Below are 15112 nucleotides of genomic sequence, written 5' to 3' on the forward strand. Positions count from 1 at the left end.
GTGCAGTTTAGGCCTAGTAATGTGCGGAAATGTAAATGTAGACATGGTCACTGGTTACTCAAAGTCCAAGTCATATCTGTAGTCTCCTTCATAAAGTTTCATTTTATACAACAGCATACCGCTCTCATTTGAGAGCCTTTATGTGCAATACATATTTCAGTATTAATGTGAAACAACCAAAGAACAAAGGAAAGTACCTATGGTGCTTTAGCAGACTAATTTAACCTGCTTCAGTTTCCTGCTAACTAACTTCTTATGTCTGTGTCCCATCCTCACCTCCATTTCCCTTTTTCATTTTTCATGTTTCATTTTTTATTCTCCTTCTAATAACATATCTTCTCCGTGACCTTCACTCCTCCTCCTCTGCTCCCTCCATCATGCTGTCCTTTATTGACTCTTTATTGCCGTTCTGTCCATCATACCACCACCTGTCCACCACTGTGCTTTCCTCCCTCTCTCCCTCCATTCCTCTCCTTCTGCTCCATCCCTCCCTCCTCTTCCTCTTCCTCCTCCTCTTCCTCCTCTCCATGGTCGGCCATGAAGGCGGGTCTGTCCTTCCTGGCTTACAAGCGCTACCTCCTGGGTGCCGACTCCGCGCTCTTCTCCACGGAGTACACCGACCCCAGCCAGGACGTGGCCGCCGCCCCCTACAGCGCCTTCTCCGCCGGCGACGACCTGGGCAGCCCCGGTGGCGGTGGCTCTGGCACCTACCAGCAGGCCAACACCACCGACGCCTTTGACGGCTCGGCCGGCTACCAACGCCAGGACTTCTGATTCTCCGGCCCAGGGTGTGTGTGTAGAGGGGGAGGGGTGTGTTAGGGGATCCGGTCGCATGTGGCGTGGCAGGAGGGTGGATCAGGGCTGCGTCTTTAGACATGGCAGGAACGGATGTCATATAGAATCTTCTGTCTCTTAGATACAATGCTGGCAGTTTTTAGGGAGAGCCACACTAGATTAGAACAGAGCTCATACACACTGACACCCCACCCACCTCCTCTTAAGACAAATAATCTCTCATAGCCTGATGATTAATAAAAGGAGTGGGGCGTTTTAAACCTGGCGCAGCTAAACTGTACTCAGCTCAGTTTTCACTGTAACACTAACTGGACTCCTTCAACCAAGAAGACATTGGTTTGCCCATATTGTTTGGTGGCATGTGATATAAGTCAGTGGCATATGACCTTTGACCTATGGAGAGGGCTTTAGCTGAACGGGGAAGTGATAAGAGTGCTTATAAATCTAGCAATGGAAAATAGCTGCAGTCAGAACAATGCCACAATTTGACCTGTTTTACCAGAAGTTACGGGAATAAGGCACTGGACATTTCAGCAGAAAATTACTTAGAAGGAAAAGAGGGCCCTTCTATATCAAACTGGGTTTAATTTGTTTAGTGTGGTCAATCAATTGGCTATATACTACCTGATGGTTTGATTAATTGAATGGTTTTTGCTGATCCAATCACTTGTCCAATATACTCAAATCAAAATCCAATGTAGAGTAATAGCTCATTTAATGAGCTCATTAAAATTGAGTGAAATCATGGCACCAGGTAGTTTTAATGATGACTATACCAACCGGATGTGGCCACAGCACCTAGCCCTCAGCCCTGCATTACATCCTGCTGGAGCGGAGTTAGGGACGAAACTGGTCATATTACTCACACACACACACACACACACACAATGAGACCACAATGTTATAATTTCATGCTCATGCTATGGCTTCCATTTGTGTGTGTGTGTGGGAGAGGGTCATATGTGTGAGTGTGAAAGTGTTCTGCTGTGTGTGTGTAATTGTGGACCCTTTGATCTTTTTGCCTTTAGCTCACAATCCCCCGTCTGCCCAGTCTAACAGCACAGGCCAGATGAAGCCCACAGCCTGACCCATGCAAACCCTAAATATTAACATAGATGAGTAAGCCAAAACACGTTTAATTTTAGCTACAGGACTGCCATGTTTGGGAGGTAGTGAGTATGTTTGTTTATGATGTGGAGCATCATATGAATATCCAGATATCTTTGCATCTTGTGCATTTACTTCAACAAGGAGAAGATTTAGAAGATTTGTAATGATATGCATGTGGTTGATATTTCTTCCCATTCCACATCTGATTGTCAGCAGAATTGAGGTGGCTTAACATCACTGCGTTGTATCTGTTACTCTAGGCACCGTCATGTATGTGTGTGCAGACGTCTGAACATATCTGTATATCAAAGTGTGTTTGTGTGTGTGTTCGTTAGGATGACCAGACTGCCAAATGCTTCTCACCACCACAGGCCTTGAGTGCTGACTGCCAATCGTCCAAATACCACACACCCAACCTAGGCTAGGCCTTTAGCGATGGGACTCTAACTGTCTTTTGGGAGTCTTTTATCATCACCATCCCAGCACACCTCAAACAGGTGCTTGAGACAGAACAGCTTAAATGCTAGTAAAGGATTCTTGCCATTAGCAATGTATTTTTGAAAAAAGAATAAAAACAATTCTGTAAATAGCTATGTAGGTGACATTAAGCACTCACACACAACTGCCTCCTACATCCTAATACATTTCAAATGAACAATTATTTTTAAAACTAGTTTTATTTTCCTTCATCTGTTCACCAAACGATCTCAAAGTCAGATGTGCGTCTGTGATAGCTTGAGCAATGCGACTGTGATTTGCCTCGGCTACAGTCCCGTGATAAACTGAAAGCGAACTTTCTCACTTCTCCGCGCGTCTGTGTGATTCAACAGTGTATGTACATACATATAAATACATGTTGTATACACAGATTCTGAATTGTATGTATATGAAGTCAACTCCAAAATGATTGGGATTGGGGATAAAAATGAGAAAAAGGTAATTAAGGACTAATTTACAAGAAAAGAAAATGTAATTCTGCATGTTTGCAAGATGAATGTTTGCTACATAGGTCATGAATGCTCAAAATTAAGTAATGGAGCTCTATGTTAGTGGACTATTTGAAATTGCAATGGGAGTCAAAAAAAGATTAACCAGTAGGTGTCACTAAATGTCGATTTGTATACAAGATTATTTCTGCAATGCAAACAATAAGAATTTGTTAACACAATAAATTATCTTTTGAGACTCATGGATAAAGCCAATCCTTTAGGAGATGACTGCATATGTGAGGCTGTAACTATCTGTCTGAGTACTTGGAAGAAAATGGAAACGTTTTTGCGGCATTACAATAGTTCTGTACAAACATGTCTTACTCCGTATGGTGCGCATTGTGTTGACTATCCTACCCCACAGTCTTTCCCCTTGACTCGGGCGGTTAGCGTTGTTTTTTGGAATCATTATAAAACGTATACTATTGCTATACAAACGTGTCCAATAAACAACTGTATTTAGACAAGTGTAAGATTGTGTGTTTCCATGTGTGAAAATAAAATAAAAAAACATAAACAAAAGCACCCTACCTCTGAACTTCTTGCATATTTATCCAGCAGGACTCAAATGTGGCCAAGAAAAACAAATACATGTTCTAAATAGTATCAATAGTAACCAATTGCATTAATTGATAAAGAGGATCTTATAGAAGACAAGCACTTATTAATAAGGAGAAGACAAGCTCTCATGTCCCTAGTTCAGATGACGCCATTTCAAGTCTTCAGGCAGCTATACTGCTGGCTATTTAGTAAAACATTGGCCATGAAAGCGAATCAAATTTATGTTGTAGGAGCAAACCCATAGTTAGTTGGGAGTGAAATGATTCACTTCTGGTATCCATAAATGTTTGCATGCAAACATACATAAACATTCCCGTTTTTGATGGAACATGATGTTTTTTTTTTTTCTGCAAACATATTTGCCTAATTGTCCTATACTGCAAGTGAGGGCCCTGACATCCTTCAGAATCATAAAAGCATAACATGTGCATACAGTGATTCTTGAGACCTGGGACAAAACATGTCCGGGACATAAATCACAGTTTTTCATCTTAAAATGTACATAATATGTTTTAAAAAGCCTCACCAATCTCATCAACAGGAAAAGGGTAGCACAACAAAGTGTGTTTTGTTGTTGTCTAACATTTAGTTTTTATTCTAAATGATGTGATATGTGACCAGTGCCTCCAAAAACCCATGTCCGAAAGCAGGTCACATCACACTCCAATGCTTTAAAAAGTCTGAAAAGTGACATAAAATTTAACTTTATCTATATCAAATGTAAATAACATAGTATTTATTTCACAGACATTAAAACAAATAATTTTGAAACATTTTTAATATACTTTCTGGTCAGTTGAACATGTGTCCAGAGTTTTTGTCAACACCATCAGACTTTTTTAAATTGGGGAAAAAATCAGGAATAATTTAGGACAGCATTAACTCAAAGGACCCCTTTCCTTCCTCCTTGGTCTTCCTGGTGACATGAGAAAATTTGAGCTCTGGTAAGTTTTTAATAATACTTTGTTTTTCATATCTATTTACTAATATGCACACGTCACAACCATAGCGTATCAACTCCAAAATGGCTAAAGAGTCAACATTAGAGTAAAATGTTCTGCAATCTAGTGTTTATTTATATAGATTGGCTGGACCATGATCAACAGATGATAAACAAGATGGCTCCTGTGAGAATCTTGTGTGATATAAGGAGAAATGTACTTTTTTTGTCAACACCATCAGACGTCAACACCATCAAAACACCATCAAACACCATCAACATTTGTGTCTGATGGAGTTGACTTTCTCTGATGGTGTTGACTAAGGCCATTTTAGTGTCCATTTTAATCATTTTAATGCTGTTTATGCCAAAAATATCACTTCCTATGGATTTTTATTGCTATTTCAGTTTCATGTGTCGAATTAAATCTAGTTTAGATATAGAGTGTCAACTCCTTCAGATATAGTATTTTATAGTTTAAAAAAAAAATGGTATCTGTTTCATTCCTTGAAGGATATTTGTTCAAAGACTAACACATTTCCAATGTAGATGTGTATTTTTAATGCTTAAAAATGTCTCTGTTAAATCTGAAGGTTAAAGACAAATGTAATTCGTGGTATGATTTCAATTCTACTCATTTAACATTGACTTCTTTGGCTCTACACTTTTGTTTTTAATGATTTAAAGACCTGTGTACATTATAAGGGGAACTGGGAAAACTAATGAGTACAAACATTTCTGATAAGATCATTTAAAATCATTTCCATAAGTCTATTTATGTTTATGATGGTGTTGACAAAAATCAAGTGCTGACCCAGCAAACATTCAATTAACATAAAAAATATACAACTGGGAGGTTGAACCAAAACATGTTTGGATAGACAAAACTTCATTTGACAGAAATGTAATCATATATTTTGGAAGTTATCCAAATATTTTTTGGGAAAATCAAAACCTGTTTTGTCCCTTATCTCAAGAATCACTGAAACATGTTTACCAGTACATTCTGTGATTTGCTTATCTAACTGGAAAAGGGATTCATAGAAAGAACACTATGATGGCACACACAGGGTGAAGTAGAGGAGGTTTGTCTATGACCTGGTATGTCCAAACTCTACTTAAAGCAGGAGGCCTTACAGAGAGATGCAGACATGGAAGAAGAAAGATGAACACTACTATGATGTCTGGCACATCGAAAAGGGAATTTTTTTCTGTGTTTGTGTGCCGGGGGAGGAAGGGGAAGGGGAAGGAAGTCCCTGTTCACATGTGAAAACTGTATGTTTGGTTACTCTAGGTATGCTTTCTCCACACGGCACTTTTCATTAGAAAAGTCATGGAGCACATCAATAATTATCTGGTGATTTCCTTATTCTATAATCAGAGCAGAAAGACTTCATAAATGGCAATTTTTTAATGATTTCACTCATTTACACACAATAAATTGAAGGTACGCCCTGTTTGGAATATTATTTAGAGCTTATTTGGGTGTTGATTTTGTATTCAATATACTGTGTCTGTGTATGACAAAAATATGTATTTTTAGAACTGTCCAAGAAACTGGTGAAGATTTCACAGAACAAGAAATGTGAGAAACTGAAGAAGTGGTTTTGCAGCTGTTCTGGGCAGCCGCTTTGTCAACTTCAGGGCCAGAGAGAGTGGCAAAGTGGACTTCCATCCTTAACCATGTCCAAGACATCCACACCCATGAAGACCCTGTTTTCCCCCAGTGTTTGCATCCGCAACGCACTTCAAGAGACAAGAGCAAATGGTTGACAGCAGGTATGTTCACCCAATTTGCACTGTAAATGTAAGGCTTGTGTTTATCTACATATGAAATATATACATGTAGCCTGTGGAAATAGTTGGGTGAGTGCACTCTCTGTTTGGATGTTTCTCTTTCCTTTCTTGCTCTTGTACCTGGTTACGTCATCATTAGGGGCTGGGAAGAGTGGAGTAATTAAGACGGGCATATTTACAGATACCTGGGGTCCTAAGCATGCTGTTAGCTCTAGTGTTTGTGTGAGGCAGCGTTGTGGGTTCCGTGGCTCGTTGCAAGTTTGGGAGCCAATGCGGACGTGGCCGTCGATCGTGGTCCCACGGGATGTTATCAGAAGTGAGCTAGTCTGACTGCACTAATACTGCACAGACTGATGCAGCTGCACCATGCTAGCTGCTGTTCTTTAGAGATTGATTGTATGCGTGTGTGTGAGTGAGTTTGCTACTCCCGAGTGACTTGGTTTGATTTTCCCCTCTAGCCTGGGGACTGTTTGTAGGTCCTGGTGAACATTGTTGTGAGTCCCAGGTTAGAGGGGTTTTCTTTCTTTCTTTTATGTTGTCCAGTGTCTTCCCCATAGTCAGCCCCTGTACTGGTCAAGCCATAACCCTTTATAGGCCCAGGGAAGCAGTCTCCTGAGTTTGACACCCCACCTAATGACTAGTGTTGCAGTGCTGTGTAGTTCTTAACTTATGTGAGTGGTTCACTAGAACTTGAGGTTTGTAGTGTGTTGCCTAAAGGGTTGTGTGCACCTTTCACGTGTGTTATAGAGACTGTAGCTTCCACTAGCTTTTCTTTCCCTCTCGTTGGCTTGACTAATTAACTGGCGGCTGTGACTATTCCCATCTGTATGTATTATTTATTGACCAACACGCACAACTTCCTTCATGGAATCAAATAAAGATTAACTTTCTACTTTTCTAAACGTACCTGTGTCTGTACAATCATTAGGGCAGAGCTCCCCTTGCTCTGACACTATTATAACAGTTAGCTAAAGGGGTGGCGTAGTCAGCTGTACACTAGGGGGCACTACATACATATCAACAAAAAAAAAACAACAAACACTTTAAATGTATGGTTATACAGGGACACCAGCCTTCTACAAATTAGAGAAGGTTTTGAGTAACAAGCGGGCTTTTAAAAGATGTGGAGAAGCTGAGCCCTCACCTCCAGACCTCGTCGTTTGAGTCTTTCCATTGCGTCATTCTGCGTTTTGTGCCCAAAAATGTTGTCTTTCCTTTTCTTTGAATGTTATGCAAATAACAATACAATCATTTTTTTTTTTTTTTTAAGAAATGTGTACACAACTATTATGTATTGTTAAAACAAGTATACACGCGTACACACATGCATGTATACTTGCCCCTCCAAAGACTCTACCTGGCAGCCTTGCATTTCAATGGAAATACTGGGCGTCCCCAAGCAACAAGTTCAGCGGGTGAGCCGCTATTTAGAGTGAACTTCCCAAAATATAAGAAGAGCGAGTGCACAGCAAAGCCGGTGAAGGCAGATCCAACCTTCCGTGAGTGTCACAGGCTTCATTTAAAATTCCACAAAGTCAAACTATGTACAAACAACTCTGATACAACAAGTGAAACATACATATGTATTAACACATGTGTTTGTTCTTAGGCTATATGTTTAAATGTAGCCTACTATATTTTATAAAAGCAATAACGACACAGTCCTTGTTTTTTCTATGACTATTTTAAGACGATACATCAATCAACAAACAACATAGACCATTGTGTCTAGAGGTGGGCTCAGAGAATTAAGGCGGATATTCAAATGTTTTTGCTAGCAACAATTATTTTGGCCCATTTTGCTTTTCGTACATTAAGTTGCGCTTCTCGCTTCTACAGTTTTTGTGAAAAGACAAGGCGAACGTGATCCTTAAGTGAACAAAATTGGTTACTGCACCAGTGTCTCAAGATGATGCGTAGTATTTTCTTTGCTTGTGGGCTATTTTTTGCCTTTCATTGACAATAGTATCGTGGGTGCTGAGAGGCCAGATGCTATGAGTTGAGTGAAGTTGAGTCTATGGGTGAGTGATGTTGATAAACAAACCATTTAGACATGCTGGAGATTTTCTCATCTGATTAATCTTGAGCTAAATCGGAATCAAATCACACATTAGAATTGAGAAGAGAGAAAAAAAATATTCCCGGATGGCAAGGTTGACATATTTATTTGGGGCTTCATTTGAAAGACAGAAGGCAAATCAAGGAATAGAATAGCCGTGAAACACCCAATGCATCAACATACAACGTGTTTGCAATATGAGATCCAAAGCAGTAAATTACTGAAGAAATTAAATCATGACTTTATCACATAATATATACAGAAATCAATCCCAGTATGTTCTTAATACATCTAGTTTCACAAACATGGTCTTAGTCCATTCTTAAACAGGATGACCACTTAAAGTCTAATTGTGGTACGAGGTCTTCAATAGTTACCGAGATTAGCCCTAAACCTTTTAACCTTCATAGTAATGGCTTTCAGTTGGGACAAATTCGTTGATCTCCAATACAAACCAGACCCGTCATTGACAACATAGTTTTTATATTGGTATAGAGCATTAGGGTTGGCATCCATGCAGTAGTGAAACCAGAATCCTCCCATTTGGTGACCTGTATTGCAACGACCCCATCGAAAGGAATCCTGGTCCTTATCAAAGGTTGAGAACTTGTTTCCGTTGTGATTGGCCAGAGAATCACCTGGAAGGAGAATACATTTCATTGGTATTTGTAAAAAATAAACAATATAACAATAATAACAAGCATGGAAGTACATTGTGTCGTACAAACAAAACATGTACTGTGTATTTTAAAGGTGTGTAGGATTGAAGGTGATCTATTAGCAGAAATGAAATATAGTATTTATACACTTTTTCATTAAAGTATAATCACCTATCATACCATATCACATAATTATTGTGTTTTCGTTATCCAAGAATGAGCCCTTCATATCTACATAAGAAGCAGGTCCTCTTCCACAGTGTCTGCCATGTTTCATTGCCATGTTTTTCCATGTTGTCAAGAAGCTCAGAATGGGCAAACCATTACACTGGCTCCGGAGAGCGCCTTTCACATTCTTATGCTAACTGACAGCCATCATAGGTTATCCTACATGCTTGAAAGGGGAGGGATGAGGGTGGGGTGTTCAGCTGGTTGTTATCTGCAACCTCTCCACTAAATGTCACTTAAACCTACACAATGCTCCTTCAAAGCAAAAACAATGAGGTGAAATGAGATCGCTCTTACCTGCACCACCGACATTCTTGAAGTCAATCACATGAAGTCTGTACCCGTCCGACTCTGGTTCTATAAAGAAGGTTCCGTATAGAGCAGAGGCCTTCCCCCCCTCAAAGTCCTCCAGGTCCACTCTCAGCATATACTTTGCCCCATATGTGAGCAGATGTATGTTCTTGAGACCTAAAGGCAAAATTAGTTGTAAGAAACATGAACAAACAATGGAAATCAATAAACTATGTTTTGCATGTCTGACATGGAAAGAAAAACAGGAAACAAACATAGCGGCTCGGACAGAGACAGAAACAATTCCAACCAATCAACACACGTGCTTCAGTAGCACAGGAGGGAAGGCTGTCATTTTATTGACTGTTGAGCTCAAATATAGACAACATTTTGAACCGAATTGCAAACCCTGCCTAATGAAATACAGCTTATTGTAGATATCTTACCCAGCCAGTACTCTCCGTCTTTTTCTCCAAATTCCTCCTCGTACTGACTGTATGTCCTGTCAAAATTCACAGAGCCATCCATTCTCCTCTGGATCACCTGATGTGAAGGTGTTAGAAGCATGTAGGTTATAGTAGACCATGTAAAACAGGCGTATTCAACTTTTTTCAAGTCATGCAAAGAAATGTTTTAATTTCATATTGTGTGACGATTAATATTTACGCCATAAACTTTTGGTCAAAGCTAGATTGTACAGTTAGCCTTCAGGTAAAAGTATGATGCCACTAGCACCTAGGTTACTCTTTTTATGAATCAAGCTGGTACTCACTGTCCAATGGCCTTCATTGCTTTCATTGTCAATGCAGCCCATGTCACAGTACACCTCCATAGGCACTTCCTGTCCTACAGGGTAGATGGTGTAAACGCCACTGTGAATCGATCCGTTTCTGAAGACATCCTCACAGTCAATAGGCAGGTCCTCCTCATCGATGGGGAGAGACTGCACCAGCAGAGGAAGAAGTAGAGCAAGGGACCAGTAAACCTGCAAGTGTTGAGGAGAGAAATGTGAATGAAATACTAAAGCATTGGTCTCTTGGTTTTGTCCTTCACAAATGTTTTATACAATATAAATAGATTAAATAAAAGGCATAATCCACAATTCGGCTGGAAGTTTGTTGACATTGTTATATTGAGCTGAACATCCAATCAAATTAAACCATTTCCTTTCCATGCAGAAGCAAGGTGTTTATTGGCTAGAATTGTTTATATTTTGGTCCGAGCCGGTTTTGAGCACACACACTGAACAGACAGCTAAAGGACAATGTGGAGCAATTGCTGAATTTGACAAATGGTGTACAGGATTAGGACCATGGACTCCACCTTTAGTGGATTGGACACAGATACACTCATTGTAGTTGACCTTGGAACTCATTTCAAATACTGGAGATATGAGGCATGACAATATTGTATACAGAGGCAATGTGTGACAAATCAAAGATATGAGCTATGATGTACAAATCCTTTCATAGTTTTCTGCAGCTCATAAATATTAACATTATTAATTACCCATACTTGTAGGCCTCTGATATTAAATTGATATATGAAATTACTTTTTTTTATACAAAAATATGCATTTCTGCTGTCACTCACCATCATGGTGCCCATCTCTGGTGTCTACAAAGATCAAATGCGAGGTTTAACATAGAGCATGTTCAAATGTGAATGCACAAAATATCAATAATGTCTGTTGTTACCCTATTTTTTTGACAAATACTTTAAATTTAAACTAATAACGAGTAGTTAACTCTTGTAATTGCTTTGCAATAGAAGCTAATTATAACCTCACCTTTGTTTACGTGCAGCTGTCCCGGGGTAATCACTCTGGTACTTGCAGTCACCAATTCTTTTATAGGGCAATGTGGATTACGCCTTTGAGCAGGTGACAGAGGTGGGCGTTTAAACAAAGTTGTAGAAGTGCAACCAGTATGACTTGTTTTGTTACATAAAAAAACTCCCTTTTAACAGAAAGTAAACTTGTAGAATGTAGATTAACAGGTAAGTATGAAATTGAGAAGTGCAGACATCAGTCTATGCTGGGTAAATACAAGCCCAGAACCACGTTTCTCACTTTTTGGATGTTATTTTGGATAAAAGTATCTGCTAAATAGATAAGCTTAACTTCAAAATGTGGGCACTTTTATATGAGTCTCAAGAGTATGCGGTAGGTTTGCTCTAATCACTGATCAGTTGCATCCTGATTATTCTGAGGAACCATGAGACCATGCAGGTATGGGACATGAAGCACTGAGGAACCATGAGACCATGCAGGTATGGGACATGAAGCACTGAGAATCTTGGAGAACCAATATGTAACACTGACAGCAAGCATTTAAAATGGGCACTGCAGGTTGCCAGGTTTAGGACACTGAACGTACATGAACAAGTGCAACATTAAACTTGAAAAATGGCAAAAGTCCTACACTGAAAGTTGATCAGCTAATGTTTTTGTTTGCAATATTTCCATTGTTGACTGGCTACGGTCACCCAAAGCCAAGCTTCGTATTCCAACAAAAAAGCCCGAACCAGAATAAGCAGATTCTTGTCCAATTCGTACCGCAGCTGATCTGAAAACAATCCACAAGTATGAGGTGCAGTTAGTAGCTACACCAGCAGGAGTCAACATCCCCTGCCATGAGCTGACACAACTACCTGGCATCCACATCCATACAACAGGAGACAATGGCCGTGTTTCTAATCGGGCCAAATCTGGGCGAGCTGGTGTGTGCCAAGGCCACTTGCGTTTCCAACTGGCCTCCTTTCTCCTCATGATTCCAGCTTTTACCATCTCTGGACTCCAAACCACCATCAACGCTGCATTTTACTGATGCTGGTTAACTGGACTTATCTCTAATTTTCATCTCCAGCTTTTCTATGAAAGTATATAGTTTACTTTTGAATAGTTCATCACAGCGTACTTGTTTTACATTTATCTTAAAAAAAATATGAGCCTACATTTGAGAATAGTGTTTGTAACGTTTAATCAATTAATTATTCCTTTATTTATGTGTATTTCCACTGTTAACTCATCTGGAAAGCGCTTCGGTTCAACTCCTCCCCATTTAAACTAAGAAAAATTGTGCCTCTTGTTTCACCTGTAAACACATCGCTTTGACAAAATGTATTTCTGTACTGCATGTGGGCAGGCATTTTAATCTGAGAGTGCGATAATGTGAGATAAAACGCTCAAGGAAATAGATACTAGAGATAAATAAGGTTCCGGGAACTGTCATAAGCTATAGGAAGTACTGGAAACAGGTTTAATGCTTCCATTGCCAGATAAGATATGAACAACGAGTTCACATATTTTGTAGATATACTGACTGAATGATTCATTTATAGCCTCTGGACCACAGGTGCATAAGATTAAAAACATTGATGTGGTGTGCAAATAGGCAAATACATTTATATATATAACACAACATGAGGTGATAATTCCAGTTTATTAAAGTGAATGAGACAGTCAAATCTCTACCACTTCGCTCCTCTGATAAGCATTTGTTTTATTAGCCGTATGTCTCCAGCAAGAGATCGCAGTCAAGACTCTTTTCATACGTGGCACCTCAGTGGTGGAATTACCTACTTAGTACTGTCTGTTCCAGTGACAGCCTTGGTAGATTTAAAATGGGATATAGATACATATATATTCTGACTACTCACTTTATTGTCAAATGTCTGAATTAGTCTTTAACAAAAAAAACATTATAGATGAAGTGCGAGGAGAGGGAGAGGAGCAAACACTTGCACGTCGTTACAGAAGACACAGGTTATGTACCGCAACATCAAACTTAATGGTATAGTCTCATACTATATCTTACCTGAAAAGATAGTGGTATCTTATAAAGTCGATATACTATAAAGCCAATCTCTGTCTTTTAACGAAAATACCTTGGATGTTTTTCTACCTTCAGCATAAACAAAGACAGGACAATATGGTTCATTTTTATTTCAGTTTACTCCATTTATTTAGGCCCCTTTGTACAATTTCTGATGAAGTTGGTTTAAAATATATCCTCAGAAAACCCCTGCAATAGATTTTTTTTAATTGCATGTATCTTTTGAGTTCCTGTAGTCAAAAAGTGCCTACTGAATTTGAAGTTGATACCAAAACTGGTTGTCTATAAAAAACAAACCCCAGAGAGTGGCGCAGTTATTGGAATTGTAGGATTCTTGCTAAGGGGGTTTCATTGAATGAGGAGGTCGGGACATCGAGGCCCTTCTGAGAAGCCATGTGAGCAGTGAGATGACATTGATATGCCCAGGTAATGACAAGTTGTTTATGACATACGGTACAAACAGGAGGTACTGCTAAAATACTTAAACACTTCAAAGGTGCATTAAGGATTAATAGCTATTCGCTAAAGGTATGCTAGCAGCTAAAACTAACGAAATCTCTTGAAATGTGCTGACTTTGACATTATGACAAACTTATTACTCAACGACTGTCCTTACACAGTCAAACATCAATCATGTGCAACACAAGACTAGGCAAGACGGCAAATAAGCTACTTACTAGATCGGCAGAAGGTAATCAAAGTCAGGTCGGCGGGCATCGGCAGGCAAAACTACAGAAGGCAGTTATATGCCTATCGACCCTGCTATGCCATTGACACGGACGCAATTCTCCATATTAAAAGTCATTGTAGCGCCCCAATTTGTTTTAAGCTGTTATTTTAAGGTTAAACTGCTTATCCTAACCCTAATCCTGAAGCATAATTGTTGCATATTGTGCCTTTAATTAATTTAAATACAGTTTAAGGTTTAGCCTGAGTGGTTATATGAGAATGTCATGTTTTCAAGTGTGTTTTGCAACTGGTAGCTGAACTGGTAGAGCAAGGCCAATGATTCTCATCTATTATTAAAGTTATTACATGAGTTGATATGATGATGAATATGAACAATGTTTTTACAATAATTCTGTTTTGGATATAATATGATTTTGTAACTATGACTTTGTTTTGTGGTTCCTTTGTATTTCATGACATGTGTGCTTTCATAGATAATAATCTGTGTGATGAACTTGGTTTGAGGTTTGTTTCAATATCTGATCCTGTTTAAGGGGATTTCCACAACATCTACACAGTAATGACAATGGACCTCATTCTCGAACGCAATTAAGAAAAAGTTAAGAAGAAATTTCTTCTTAACTCTACTTATGAAGTTCCCGGGACAATTTGGGCATTCATGAATATGTTCTTATCTGGAGAAATGTCTTCTTAACTCTACTCTTCTTAACTCTACTCTTCTTAACTCTACTTATGAAGTTCCCGGGACAATTTGGGCATTCATGAATATGTTCTTATCTGGGATTCATTCTTAGCTAAGAACAGGATTTGAAAATGTGGAAAATCAGTCGTAGATAGGCCATTTATTGCAGCTGTTAAATTAAGATAGTATGAAACTATACTATTAAGTTTGAAGTTGCGGTACATGACCTGTGTCTTATGTAAAATAAGTCGTAGATAGGCCAGATTGGAGTTCTCCCATGTTCTTAAGGGCTGAATTTGTGAGAAATCGTTGGTGATTGCGTTCACATCAATTCTACAGGCATCCTCGCATTTAAATAATTATAATTTCAAGGCGACTTACAGTACAGGTTCATTACTTCATAGATACATTGTCATCACTGTGTGGGTGATGTGGAAATCCCCTTAAACAACGCTAATGAAGCAGGGTTTGAAAT

At 39.1% G+C, this 15112-nt stretch overlaps 1 protein-coding gene across 1 annotated transcript; it reads right to left on the reverse strand.

The window, feature by feature from the left end:
- Nucleotides 1-8268: 8268 nt before the first annotated feature.
- On the reverse strand, nt 8269-11037 carry LOC308369367 (microfibril-associated glycoprotein 4-like; the record flags this gene model as incomplete). The annotated part of the gene is made up of 6 exons (XM_080843780.1): nt 8269-8279; nt 8707-8889; nt 9436-9606; nt 9876-9972; nt 10202-10414; nt 11023-11037. 6 exons carry the CDS (start codon nt 11035-11037, stop codon nt 8269-8271), a joined length of 690 nt encoding a protein of 229 aa, XP_080699906.1.
- Nucleotides 11038-15112: the final 4075 nt, after the last annotated feature.

The sequence above is a fragment of the Sprattus sprattus genome (genome assembly GCF_963457725.1).
Source record: "Sprattus sprattus genome assembly, chromosome: 1".
Taxonomy (NCBI): Eukaryota; Metazoa; Chordata; class Actinopteri; order Clupeiformes; family Clupeidae; genus Sprattus; species Sprattus sprattus.